We start from the raw sequence: 14868 nt of genomic DNA, 5'->3' as shown, positions 1-14868 counted from the left end.
AAGTCAAAATTCTGACATTAAAAAAAAATAAATTCCGAGGTCAAAAGTTAGAATTTTGAGATTAAAAAGTACAAATTCTGAAATAATGTGTCATATTATGGTAAAAAGTAAAAAAATTATGATATTAAAAAGTCATAATTACTAGACAAGAAAGTCATCATTACAAGATACTCAAAATTCTGAAATAAAAAGTCAAAATTATGAAAAGTTATGCTAATTATGCTAACAGGAAATTACGAGATAAAAAGTCAAAATTTTGCGATTAAAATATCGTAATTCTGAGCTAAAGTATCATGTGTCCCATTATGTGCATTGTTAGCTCCCTCATGCTAACTCTTCATACTGAGGTTTACCCAGACACGCATCGTCCTTTAAGTTGTGAATGAAATGATAACACGCTCATAACAAGGAGCCAGCTGTTGATGACCCATGGTGAAAAAGAGAAGGGAAAAGCACTACAGTATATACTACATAGTACTACAGTATATACAGTAATATTCACGTGACGATGTGCAATGGCATGTACTATATTTGTGATGATTTAGCTTTTATGACATTCATTCCTCCATCTTTATTTATGGTTTGTACCACTGTTACGTCTTGTAAAGCACTTTAAAAAAAAACAAGAAAAAAAGGGGGGCAACATTTCTGCTTTTGTGGTCCCCATAAATACCAAATGGTTGGATCCGGGAAAAAAAAAGGATGTCGGTGTGGAAAAAGCACTTCCGTGCAGCGTCCGTGTGCTCATCATGTATGTCTGAGATCATGCAATAAAAGATTTTCTCCTAGCGTGTGCTCGTCCGTGTATTTGAGGTAGATGGTAGGGGCGCCATGGCCTTTAGGGGGCGCCAAAAATTGGCTAATTTTATTTTCCTTTAATATAATTACATTAAAATTAATAAGTCGTCCCTCATAATATGACGTTAAGTTAATTAGTGAATAAATAATGATCTATTATTAGCCAAAACACAAGGCGTATTCAGTATTTCGCTCACTAGGGGGCAGTAATACCACAAAACATTACCTTAACACTGCATGCTCTCCTCCCATTCCGTGTGGAAGTGGTACATTTTTGGTGGTTTAAATTTAGGAGAAATAAATTTGAGGCGGTGGCACGGTGGTCGAGTGGTTAGCGCGCAGACCTCACAGCTAGGAAAGCAGGGTTCGATTCCACCCTCGGCAATCTCTGTGTGGAGTTTGCATGTATGCATGAGTATGTAAACAACATAACTGTCAACAAAATACAAACACACACATACCACCAAACCAAAAGCTTTCCTCACTCACAGTGCAATGTTAGCATGCTAGCACTGCTAACATGCTAACGCCTAGTATAATAGTGTTTTTATCAGTGTTTAGCTACTATGTAAATGTTAGCATGCCAGTAATATTCACATGTTAATAGCATGCAACATGTAGCATGTTTAATGTTTTTAGTTTAAAAAGTGATTAAAATGTCGGAGCATTTAAAAGCAGGCTACACAGCTAGGAGACCCGAGTTCAATTCCACTCTGTGTGGAATTTGAATGTTCTCCCTGTGCATGCGTGGGTTTTCTCCGGGTACTCCGGTTTCCTCCCACATTCCAAAAAAAAAAACATGCTAGGTTAATTAGCGACTCCAAATTGTCCATAGGTATAAATGTGAGTGTGAATGGTTGTTTGTCTATATGTGCCCTGTGATTGGCTGGCGACCAGTCCAGCCTGAAGACAGCCCCCCCGACCCTCTTGAGGAAAAAATGGTAGAAAATTAATGAATAAATAAATTTGAGGCTAACCGGTTAGCTAACTGGGTGTAAACAGTGAATAACAGAGGTGATATAGGGGTGTTATTTCATGTCTACAAGGCTTCCATCATGTTAAAACCCAGATTTAAAATGCCATAAACATAAAGTACAGAATAAATACATATCCTTGATGAATGAAAGGGTCAGTAAAGTTCTTAAAAACTTCAATAATAAAACAACTTTTAACATTTTCTTCTTCACATGCCAATTTTTATGGTAAATGATGAGTGTGACACCTAGTGGTAGCAGAGAGAATAGGCAGATTTTTCCTTTTCTTCTATTTAACCTGATGATCTGTCCATCAGGCAGAGACATGATTGGCTGCAGTCAATCATCATGTCTGGCGTGGTGTCAGGGGAGCAGGCTGATCTAATAGTGAAATGTCATTCTTCTGATGGCGGCCATAATAGATATTGATTCACTCACAGCCGCTACGTTACTGGCTCACCATCGATGTTCATTTTCCGGGACTGTCAAAGCATCGTCTTTATCAACACTACTTCCTTTCATTCTTCTGTTGTTATGGTAGACATTGGGCAATATCATGCTAGGTAAAAGATGAAAAAAAAACAAATGCTAGGTGTTAGCATGCTAATGTTAGAACGTTTGCATTTCTAACATGCTAACATAGTATCATTTTCAGCCATTTTCAAAGCTAGACACATATAATCATTTAGTACTGTTATGTTACCATGCTGCATGTTAGCATGCTAACATGCAATGCTAACATTAAAAAGTTAGCATTATTAGCATGCTAACATTAGCATAGTATCATTTTCAGACATTTCATAGCTAGACACATATAATCATTTAGTACTGTTATGTTACCATGCTGCATGTTAGCATGCTAACATTAGCATGTTAACATTACTGGCATGTTAACATTAGTGTAGTATCATTTTAGCCATTTTCATAGCTTTAGACATGTAAACATTTAGCACTGTTATGTTAGCATGCAGCATTACTAGCATGCTAACATTAAAAAGTTACCATTATTAGCATGCTAACATTAGCATAGTATCATTTTCAGACATTTCATAGCTAGACACATATAATCATTTAGTACTGTTATGTTAGCATGCGGCATTACTAGCATGCTAAGATTAGCATAGCATCATTTTTTCATCAATATACTAGGTGTTAGCATGTTAACAGTGCTGGCATTATAAACACAGGGTGGAATTGAACTCGGGTTTCCTAGCTGTGTGGCCTGCTTTTAAATGCTCTGACATTTTCATCATTTTCTTGATTAGAAACATAAAAAACTTTACACTGTTATGTTACCATGCTACATGGTAGCATGCCAACATTAGAAAGTTAGCATTACTAGCAGGCTAACATTAGCGTAGTATCATTTTCAGCCATTTTCATAGCTGGACACATAAACATTTAGCACTATTATGTCACCATGCTACATGTTAGCATGCTAACATTAGAAAGTTAGCATTACTAGCATGCTAACATTAGCATAGTATCATTTTCAGCCATTTTCATAGCTGGACACATATAAACATTTAGCACTATTATGTCACCATGCTGCATGTTGGCATGCTAACATTAGAAAGTTAGCATTACTAGCATGTTAACATTAGTGTAGTATCATTTTAGCCATTTTCATAGCTCTAGACATATAAACATTTAGCACTGTTATGTTATCATGCGGCATTACTAACATGCTAACATTAGCATAGTATCAGTTTTTCATCAATTTCTTCACTGGAAACATAAAAACTTTACACTGTTATGCAAACATGCTACATGTGTTAGCATGTTAGCAGTGCTAGCATGCTAACATTGCACTGTGAGTGAAGAAAGCTTTAGGTTTGGTGGTATCTGTGTGTTTATATTTTGTTGATAGTTACGTAGGCTTACATTGTGAAAAACTAATTTTAGCCACTTTTAATATGATATTGAATCCCAGTGGGGCACTATAGTACTTTTCTTTGAATAAAGTACTACAAAAATTGACGAGGGGTACTTTTACATCATGTACAAGCAGAGTAAATCTGAAACATACACATTAGTCTGAAAAGTTGGGAAAGCAGCATAGCGTCTGTACATCATTGTGATCATTGTGTATGGTATGTTGGTTTCAATGCGGTATCCACTTCTAGTATTGTTCGATGCCATTGGCTGGGATGGTTTAATCCCTGGGTCAACATGTGTGGTCGGGGACACCTGTCCGATGTCGGAGCGTTTACAATGCAGCAGATGGCGGGGATACGGACACTGTCTGCTTTTCCCGGTATTCAACTACTACTCTTTTGTGAAAGAAGCTTATTCTCATCATAGAATATTAAAACAATATTAAAAGGCATATACGGGTGTAGAATGACCGCTAATACACCAGGTGTGCTGAGATATGGACTCCTGATTTGAAGTGATCTGGCGCCATCTAGTGGCTAAATTGTGAACTACACTTTCTCACAACATTACAATTTCAATGTTACAGAAAAGCTTTATTTTTTAAATTGATATATTTGATTATTTCTTGTTCTTTTAGAACCTCATAAAAGGTAGCAGTTTCAAGGCATAGCATTGACATAACATAATTTTATATTTTACTGTCCCTATTATTTTTAATATATTAATTGTAATGAAAAGCAATGCACATTATTGACGTCAGGGTACGTCGCAAATTAAAACATGTCAAATCGTTAAAGCATATAAACACAAAATATTACCAAAGTATTCAAAAAACGTATTTTTATTGCGTTTTTGTTGTAGTTGTATTATAATTGCCACTCACGTGCGCGTTCACGCAGCGCCCAGCGCGTCCCAGTCACAGTGCTCCCTCATCGCGCCTGCGCAGAGAAATACAAGATGGCGGAGAGTGCGGAACTGAAGGTAAGGCGCTGTCTGAAATCATCATCCTTTTCCTCGGTTGCCGAGTGTACGGCTTGTCAAGTCGCTCTCGGCGTGGCTGCTTTCAAAGCGTCTTTAGGCTTGAGTTTTTGTCACATTTGACGTTAATGGCAGCCAACATTCCAGGAAGTTTATCGAGTCCAGCTCCCCCCACACAGCATGTTTATGTTGATATTGAGACTCGCGGGTTTTTGGCTGAACCGAGCGTCTTTATACCTCAATGGAGCTCCGGCGTGACAGCGGCTTCATGTGTGGCCGCCTTATAAACAAACGGAAATGTCACACTGGAAGATTATTGTTAACGTTTGTCTGCGACGCTGGAACGCTGAAGACGAGATGTTGTTTATCACCTGTGCCGCTAAAATAGTGCACGTTACCTGTTGATGATCCTGGCGCCCCGTGGACCGTTAAACGTCAGACACGTCACGCACCTTCGATATCTTCCATATCGATACTTTTTTAAGCTCATTAATGATTTTATGATTTTTTTTAACTTTAATTTGTTAATAATGGTCATAATCCTGCAATCGAATAACTAATCTAATGAAAGAAATGCAATAAGAAAAACGCTGCAAAAAATGCTGCAAGTAAACGCAACAAAACGGAAGTTAGCCAGGGGAGTCTGACCTTTTAATAAGCTAACATTATTCATTCATTTTCTACCTCTTATCCTCACGAGGGTTGGGGGGAAGGGGGGAGGGGTACTGGAGCCTATCCCAGCTGTCTTCGGGCGCGAGAGGGCTGGTGGTGGCCAGCCAATCACAGGGCACATATAGACAAACAACCATTCACACTCACATTCATACCTATGGACAATTTGGAGTCGCTAATTAACCTAGCATGTTTATGGAATGTGGGAGGAAACCGGAGTACCCGGAGAAAACCCACGCATGCACGGGGAGAACATTCAAACTCCACACAGGGTGGAATTGAACTCGGGTCTCCTAGCTGTGTAGCCTGCTTTTAAATGCGCCAACATTTTCATCAAACTAGAAACATAAAAAACTTTACACTGTTATGTTAACATGCTACATGTTGCATGCTAACATTAGCATGTTAATATTACCGGCATGCTAATGTTTACATAGTCGCTAGACACTGATTAAAAACACTATTATACTAGGTGTTAGCATGTTAGCAGTGCTAGCATTATAAACACAGGGTGGAATTGAACTCGGGTCTTCTATCTGTGTGGCCTGCTTTTAAATGCTCTGGAATTTTCATCATTTTCTTAAATAGAAACAGAAAAAACTTTACACTGTTATGCTAACATGCTACATGTTAGCATGTTAACATTACTGGCATGCTAACATTTACATAGTAGCTAGACACTGATAAAAACACTATTATACTAGGCGTTAGCATGTTAGCAGTGCTAGCATGCTAACATTGCACTGTGAGTGAGGAAAGCTTTTGGTTTGGTGGTATGTGTGTGTTTGTATTTTGTTGACAGTTATGTTGTTTACATTGTGAAAAGCTAATTTTAGCCACTTTTAATATGATAATGGTTCCCAGTGGGGCACTATAGTACGTTTCTTTGAAGTACTTCTTTGAAGTACCGGAATGGGTCGGAAGTCGGAGTACCCGGAGAAAACCCACGCAGGGTGGAATTGAACTCGAGTCTCCTAGCTGTGTGGCCTGCATTTAAATTTTCATAATTTTCTTAACTAGAAACATAAAAAAACTTAGCATTACTAGCATGCTAACAGTAGTGTTGTATCATTTTAGCCATTTTCCTAGCTCTAGACATGTAAACATTTAGCACTGTTATGTTAGCATGAGTCATTACTAGCATGCAAACATTAGCATAGTACAATTTTTTCATCAATTTCTTCATTGGAAACATAAAAACTTTACACTGTTATGTTAACATGCTACATGTTAGCATGCTAACATTAGCATGTTAACATTACTGGCATGCTAACATTAGTGTAGTATCATTTTAGCCATTTTCATAGCTCTAGACATGTAAACATTTAGCACTGTTATGTTAGCATGCGTCATTGCTAGCATGCTAACATTAGCATAGTATCATTTTTTCATCAATTTCTTCACTGGAAACATAAAAACTTTACACTGTTATGTTAACATGCGACATGTTAGCATGCTAACATTAGCATGTTAACATTACTGGCATGCTAACATTAGTGTAGTATCATTTTAGCCATTTTCATAGCTCTAGACATGTAAACATTTAGCACTGTTATTTTAGCATGCGTCATTGCTAGCATGCTAACATTAGCATAGTATCATTTTTTCATCAATTTCTTCACTGGAAACATAAAAACTTTACACTGTTATGTTAACATGCGACATGTTAGCATGCTAACATTAGCATGTTAATATTACTGGCATGCTAACATTAGTGTAGTATCATTTTAGCCATTTCATAGCTTTAGACATATAAGCATTTAGCACTGTTATATTAGCATGCAGCATTACTAGCATGCTAACATTAGCATAGTATCATTTTTTTCATCAAGTTCTTCACTGGAAACATAAAAACTTTACACTGTTATGTTAACATGCTACATGTTAGCATGCTAACATTAGCATGTTAATATTACTGGCATGCTAACATTTACATAGTAGCTAGACACTGATAAAAAAACACTATGGCCACTATAGCCTGCGTGCTAACCACTCGACTGCCGCGCAGCCCATGCTAACAATAAACATTCAAATCTGTACAAGTGTAAATTGTCCATATTATTCGTGTATAAGGGATAGGCTCTGGGATAGGCTCCAGCATACACACCACCCCGGTGAGGATAAGCGGCATAGAAGATGGATGATGCATTTGGTGTCGGTTTGTGTGTTTGACCGTGTGGGTCACTGTAGAACTCGAAAACGTATCTGAATGTGGACTTTAAAATATGAACCAGATGCAGCAAAGAAGTCAAACAATATGCTACAAGTTTATTATATGAGTATTTGTGGAAAATGAACATAGAAACAAAGTATCAGTCAAGGATGGATATCAGGACCAGCCCACCCCTTAATGCATATATGTTGACATTTGGGATCTTCTGAAGCACTTACTATAACCCTCGGGTGGCATTGGAACCTTTCTAGTATTATTGATCGTCTATTTTTAGATGTTTTCCTGCCGTGTTTTTCCATGAGCTCTATGGATCCATAGGCGCCGTAGCTGATCTTCGGCTGGAATGAACGGCGTTGCAGCTTAACCCACAAAACCTCCTTAATGACGTTTTGAAAGATTTAACACATCAAACTGTTGACACTCATGCATAAAAAAAACACTTGGCGTACATCTCCTGAAAGCGGAATCCATATTGAAACGGCTGCAGATATTGCTTGGTGTTGTTTGTGGGAAGCGTAGTTTGCAGTGACAATGTGTGCAAATTTTTATTCTTGCTTGTTTCGATCATGCTAAGCCTTTTTGAATGTTTGACGTTTGTATGAATGAACATGACATTTAACTCTTGCATCTGTGAGTCTATGTATTTGATGAAAGAATGCAAATATTACTATGAAATATTTGTCTGCTGTGCATACGCCCCGCAGGGCTGCAATATATCTGTGGCTGTGTGATGTCAAATTTGCATAATTGGCAATCATCCAATCCTCAGCGTTTGTGTGTGAACAAAATGGAGCTTTTTTTTTGGTTTGTTTCATAAAAAGTACATGATAGTATTTTGTGTTTTTAAACCTTATTTATCGACAGGGCATGAACTTGTTGACTCCCGCTCATGTAATTTTAATAATAATAATACATTTTATTTGTATAGCGCTTTTCAAAATACTCAAAACACATTACAGAAGAATGGAGTTGAATAAAAGCAAGTAAACAGAGTAAAAGATACGTTCAAATACAACATTCATTGGTTAATACACAGTTAAAACATGAGTAAAAGCGGGGCGGGGCACAGCTAATATCTTACAGCACTGTAGCCTGCAGGGGGCATTGCAGCTGGAGCACCCAGCATGCCTTGCGGGCACTTTGGAAATAACAGTTAAAGGTACATGGTTTCAGGGACCCTGCCTTTCAACAGAAATAAAAACTTTGTTTCTATCTTTTTCCGTTCTGTAGCAATCAGCAGTCGAACATAGGTAAGTTTCAGGAAAATATCAGTTCCCCACTACAAAGACAGAAAACTAGCTGTGGTTCTTCTGACTTTGTAGAGTTGCGATGCCATCTAGTGGACAGAGTTGTAACGACAAGCCGCTCAGACACTCCCAAAACAAGCTAATTAAAATCAAATTAAAGGTTGTGTCACATTCTTCTGTGGCGGTCCAGATGTAATTGTGGCAGGCCGCCACAAAGAAATGAAGCAGGCAGCAAGAGGTGTCACTCGGCAGCTTCCGCAGAACAAGGGCATGAACGGAGTGAGCCCTTTCTGTCAGTCATACAGTCTCTTTGTCTGGGTGGGTGCAGGCGGGGCTGCTAGCATGCACACAGAGTGTAGAAATATAATTAGTAGATTGTAATATATTGTATGATGGATTTTTTCATAGTGTTTTTCTTCAAAGTCAAGTCAAATTTGTCGTCTGCGAGTTCGTACGCAGGATGCGGCGCCCGTGCCGGTGAGCTTGGCATTAGGATGGGTTCATATGCATGTTTTTCTTCTACACAATAGGCAGTGGTTCAAATCTCGGTGGAGGGCACAGCTCCAGGAAGGTAAACAGTCTGTGAAACCTGTTTACATTTTCCAGGCAGCTGACGTCTTAACATGCTGTGTGTTCTCAGCTCTCTGTTTACATTCGCCGGAAAGCACGGCTACTTTTTTTATATCGTGGAACAGTGATTTTCAACCACTGGTCTCAAACACGCGGCCCGCGGGCCAAATGTGGCCCGCAGGACACTAGTTTGAGGCCCCTGCCTTGATATGAAAGTTTAATGTTAGTGCGGCCCGCGCAAGTTTGATATGGATGCTGTATGGTATCATGTACCCAGAAAAAATTATTACGTTTCATTAATGTTCATGTTAAAGGTTAAATAACTGTTAATAGCTATCCTCCCTATCCGTGTGGAAGTGGTAAGTTTTTGGCTATTTAAGTTTAAAGGAAATAACTTGAAGGCTACCGTTTAGTTGTCAGGGTGTGTTCTTCTTCGTGGTGTTTTTCTTCTTCTGTTGTTTATTTGGCGGTTGGCAAGCAGCTTTCATATGCATTACCGCCATCTGTGGAACAGAATCTAAACCCTTAGACACATGCTAACTTGCAAGCTGGAGAGCTAGCGACCTAAACGGTAGCCTCCAAGTTATTTCCTTTGAACTTAAAAAGCCAAAAACTTACCACTTCCACACGGATAGGGAGGATAACTATTAACAGTTATTTAACCTTTAACATGAACATTAATCAAACGTAATAATTTTTTCTGGGTACATGATACCATACAGCATCCATATCAAACTTGCGGGCCGCACTAACATTAAACTTTCATATCAAGGCGGGGGCCTCAAACTAGTATCCTGCGGGCCCCCTCTGATGGGTCCCGTTTCTTTTGGAGTCGCGGCCTGCCTTCTTTGTACTTCTTCTCTTGTCTCCAGCAGCAACATGACAACACAAATAAGCATCGGTGCGCTGGCAGCTTATAGGAGGAGACAGTCTATTTGTGGAGCCTGTGGCTAGGTTAATCCCTAATGATACACGCCCGGCGCTATGCTCCCCGACCTCTTCTCCTGTCTTCATGGACGTTGTGTGCAACGTTGATAGGCCAGGACGGTATCTGAATGTAGAAAGTGAGTCAATCAATAATAACCCACTTTTTCCCAATGATTAAAATGTAAAAAAAACAAACATGCAAGGATTTGTTAAATAAATTTGCAGCAATGTAATTGCACTGCCAGTGGATCGTCGCGCTTCCTGAGTCACCCATGCAGCTTCTCCTGATGTCATGCTGTATACTGCTCACATCCGTCTAGTTTGGCCATCTGACTTTTATGGACATTGTGAGAGACAAAAAGTCAGCAAAATCATCAAAAAGCCAAATAAGTATGTTTAGAAATTAGGGCTGTCAGTCTAGTCAAATATTTAATCACGATTAATCATAATTTTGGCCATTGGTAACTCAATATTCAACTAAATCTAAATAAGTTTTTATCTGAAGTAAGTGTACCTTTGAAAGTTTTAATACTTTTATCAACATCACACTGCATAATATGTTTGCTTCAATATTATTATGGGCTTGCTCAGTAATGCAAGCCCCATAGACGTCTATGGGGCTTGCATTACTGAGCAAGCCCATATTGTTATTCCTTGTGATGTTTAGCTATTATTATATCTTAATCTTCCCATTTTTGTGCGCGTAATGCGGCCAAAACCGCAAGAAGGACCAAACATGTTACACCGCCGGAATCCTGACGCTCAGGACTACAGCGGTATTTATTTTTTGGAACGTTTTGTGTAACCATGGCGACGCTATTCACCAAAACGTTCAAAAATGGGCCACAAGATTAGATACACCTGTTCTATTTTTAGAACAGCCACATTCCAGGGAAAACGAGAATTTACAGACTTTTCACAGCCTTGTAGCTCAGCCATACGGCCACATAGAAACGTCTCATTTTTGAGATAAACTTCTCAACTCTCCCTGTGGCTAAATGCTAATTGCTAGCATGTTAGCATTTAAGCTAATTTACTCATGTCTAAAGGCAAATACACACTTGGCATGATGTAGGAAGGTTATAGGACAACCTTGGCACTTTCTAAACTTGAGGCCCTCTTGCTAGGTGCTAGCATGATGACTGTTAGCATGTTAGCATTTTAGCTAATTTACTCATTTCTAAAGGCAAATAGACACATGGCATGATGTGGGGACACCATGGGACTGCATCAACCTTTTCGGTACTTGAGGCTGTCTTGCTAGGTGCTAGCACGGTAGCCGTTGGCGCACCGGGCCCGAGGTTCACAGCACAGGTGGCAAGCCCATCAAAATTTCCGCAGGAATTTTCTAGTTATTATTATTATTAAACAGCTCGACACAAAATGGACCTTTTGTAAAGTAAACTGTCCCATCACTGAAATATTATTCTCTTTAACCAAGTCATCTCACAAAATATAATTGTGACTGACAAATAAAGGTTTGCTAAAAACACCCACAAACTAAGCGAAAGGAAAATAAAATCACCAAAGTCTTCATTTGGTTTTTCTTCTGCCAGACCTTCAGAGGTGGACTTGCTGGTGGGTTTTTGGATCATTGTCCTGCTGCACAACCTCAAGTTTTAGCTTCATGTCACTAATAGATGGTCAGACATTCTTCTTCAGCAGAATTCATGCTTCCAAGGCCTGAAGCAGCAAAAATGGCCCCAGACCATCACACTACCACCACCATATTTGACTGTAATGGGGGTGTCAGAATCGCTTTTTTACACAGGGCCATGTAGGTTTTTGGATTTTTTTCTTCCTGAATAATCAAAACTGGATTTTGTGTTCAGTTACTGCATGTTGTCATTGAGTAATACGTATTTTTTTTTTTTGGATGATCTGAAACGTTGAAATGTGACAAACATAAAAAAAAAACAAATCAGGAAGTGGAAGAACACTTTTCACACCACCGCGTAGATGTCATCTCTGCACAGTTATGGCATGCTGTGGTGTGTATGCAATATTTATTCACCGTTATATTCCTCAATTCATTACAAAAATGCAATGTTCAATTCCCCCAGTTGAAGGCGTGTTGTCATTATTTTCCTCTACAGTGTTTGTTTGTTTGTTTGTTTGATACAATTTTTTGTCAGCATCCATCAGAGTCTGCAACGATTTGGCAAGCGGGAGCTTCCGTTGAATCCTGAGATGATTTTTTTTTTTTTGTCAAGCAGTTCTGTTGCCGTGGAAACCTGCCACATTTGTGACGGACATGGCTGGATAACCATTTGAGCGTAATTGAGAGCGACATTGCGGTGACCATTCTTCTGTTGGTTTGGTTGACACGGCTTTTCTGTGATTTATGTAAATTTACATAATTATAGTTATTGGCGTTGATGATATGGGACAATATGGGATGTTTTTTCTGTTTTGCATAAGCATTAGCTGACTCTATTTGTCATCGGTCCCTTGTTTTTTTTTCCTTTTAGGAGGTCGCAGAGATTTGGAATGGTATTCAACACTATATGAGTAGCTGAAGTCAACGCAGTCCAGGTCCTTGTATGTACCATGGCTTATTTCACATAGTTTTGTTGTTAACAGTCGAGTTGTTGTCAACTGCTGAGTTTAACTGAGTTTAAGGCATTCCTGCAAATATGGTGCCTACATGTAGTTAATACTTTACACCAGGAGATGGCGGACATCTGTTACTTTAATCTGAAAATGCAAAGTTTATAGACTTTGAAGCCCCAGTCCGCTCGCCATGACGTTTATACCGGAGCATATTGGAGCATGCTTTGGGAACGTGGTGGGTTGTCACAATGGACCCCGGAAGAATGAGAAGATTCCCAGGCATGCTGTAGTAGACAGAGGCCACCGAGGTAGCAGTGGTGTTCAAGGTCCCGCTGTGAGTGACGATGATGATGGCTGGGTTTGCTTGAGACATTGTGGATTGGACAAATTCTGAGCCTGGTGACATCATAATATGCAAATTAATTAGTCACCAATTGAACTCCCATCGCAAACCTTGGGTCGTAACGGATGATTTTTCGAATTTGATCGCTAACCTTTTTCAAGCTACGACATTTTTAAAATAGTAGCAAGAGTTGCAAGAGACAATGTGATTGACATACAGTTCGTAATCAATCGATTTTTCTGGTCTTGATAGATATTAACAGGCTGGACAGGCCTCGTGCGCGTGTCTCAACACCACTTGGGCGTGTTGGTTCTATAGCAGAATGAACGAGCGAGTGTTCCACTGATGCTCTGTTGAGCTATTTGTTTATTTTTCAGGCACAGTTGCGAGAAGCTTTGCTTAACCTGACTAGCTTAATCTCGCTTGCGTCGTGAAACAAGGTTAAAACACGGCAGGGGTCCTGCTAGCCACACGGTTGTCGCTGGAATCTTAAGGACTCAAGTAGAGTACTGCTATATATTAACGTCCGGGATTCAATGTCACCGCCGCGTTCCTCTTTGTCAACCTGCTGACCCCCGTAAGGGTTTAACCATTCCAGTCTTGCCGGAGCAAACTCAAGCGATCCGTACGGCCTTTTCGGAAATGTGGCTCATATTAAAGATGAGAAGTTAGGAATGTGTTTGTTCTGTACCCTACTCCCAAATTCAGGCGTTTTTCAGCTCCGATAGGAACTGAGATTTTCGGATCCTACAGAGGCGGAAAAGAAAACAACAGGCAGAGAGGTATTTCAGACTCGGAGAGACTCTAGAAAGCTAAAGAGGTGGGGGGATGGGAGGACAGAGGAGAGGAGGATGGGAAGGGATCTGACACTCAAAAAAAAAAACCCGAGCCCTCTAGCAGAGAGTGGGAGCTTTTATATAATGGCCAGGTAGTGCGCAGGGCCTCCACCACCCCCCACCCCCCCCCCACGCCTACGCAACCTTTGCACACCCACACATACACACAAACGCACGCTACACAACCTTTGCAAAAAACTGCTTGGAACAACATTATTAGCCTCGGCAGCTAGCAGTCTCATGGGACTTCCCTGAACTGCATTATTGTGCACCTTTTGCAGCATTTTTCCAACACAGCATACTGTACCTATGCTACGTGCAACTCAATTATGCTAGCTTAAACCTTCATTTGCCTGTTTTAAGGACCCCCTTAAATTGTTTACCTGAAAAACCGCTGCCCCGTTACCATAACAATGGTGGTTTCAGGTCAGAAAAGGCAACATGATTTATCAACACTGCTGAAATATAGTATATATTATTTGTAATTATGTTCTATATTGTTACATTTGTCAAAGCAAGCAGTGAATTTTCAAAAGTGATATTTATAGTTCACGGCGCCAGCTGTGTTTAGAAGACATTATATAAATGAGACTCTGTTCTATGGCAACTTTGGCGTCATTCGGCTTATCTTTTTTCCCCCTGCGTACGTTTTTCAAAATGCATTTAAAGCCAAATGCTTTTTGTAAAGGTGTTCCTTCATATAGCTGGACTTGCTTCGTTCATTCTTGTCTTAAAGGTTCGTCTTTTGGAAAATTAAACAAAGTGCCACTCGGTTGTTGTGAACATCCAGCAGCAACACAATGGTAATGGTAATGGTTATAGTTTTATTTCATTTGAACATGCATCAGATTACAATTGAATGCATCCCATAATCAGTTCCCAGTTCCACATGTCCAAAAGGAGTAGGAAGAAGCAAAGC

The 14868-nt window shown here is 39.6% G+C and overlaps 1 protein-coding gene across 2 annotated transcripts in view; it reads left to right on the top strand.

Moving 5' to 3' along the window:
- LOC131132060 (E3 SUMO-protein ligase PIAS1-like) overlaps positions 1 to 14868 on the top strand; it is a 44677-nt gene that overhangs the window by 4918 nt on the left and 24891 nt on the right. Inside the window, exon 1 of one of the 2 annotated variants that reach the window (XM_058077250.2) lies at positions 4558 to 4631. The exons of the other annotated variant lie outside the window; for it this stretch is intronic. Coding sequence (XP_057933233.2) covers positions 4608 to 4631 — 24 coding nt within the window. The 5' untranslated portion in view covers positions 4558 to 4607. Of the gene's footprint in view, positions 1 to 4557; positions 4632 to 14868 lie in introns of those variants that run through there. 2 annotated transcript variants of the gene reach the window in all.

Source organism: Doryrhamphus excisus, linkage group LG1 (genome assembly GCF_037039965.1).
Source record: "Doryrhamphus excisus strain RoL-2023G ecotype Guam linkage group LG1, RoL_Dexc_Guam_v1.1, whole genome shotgun sequence".
In the NCBI taxonomy this organism is placed as follows: Eukaryota; Metazoa; Chordata; class Actinopteri; order Syngnathiformes; family Syngnathidae; genus Doryrhamphus; species Doryrhamphus excisus.
The sequence above is the reverse complement of the archived record's forward strand: the minus strand, read 5'-3'. Positions and strand labels throughout refer to the sequence as shown.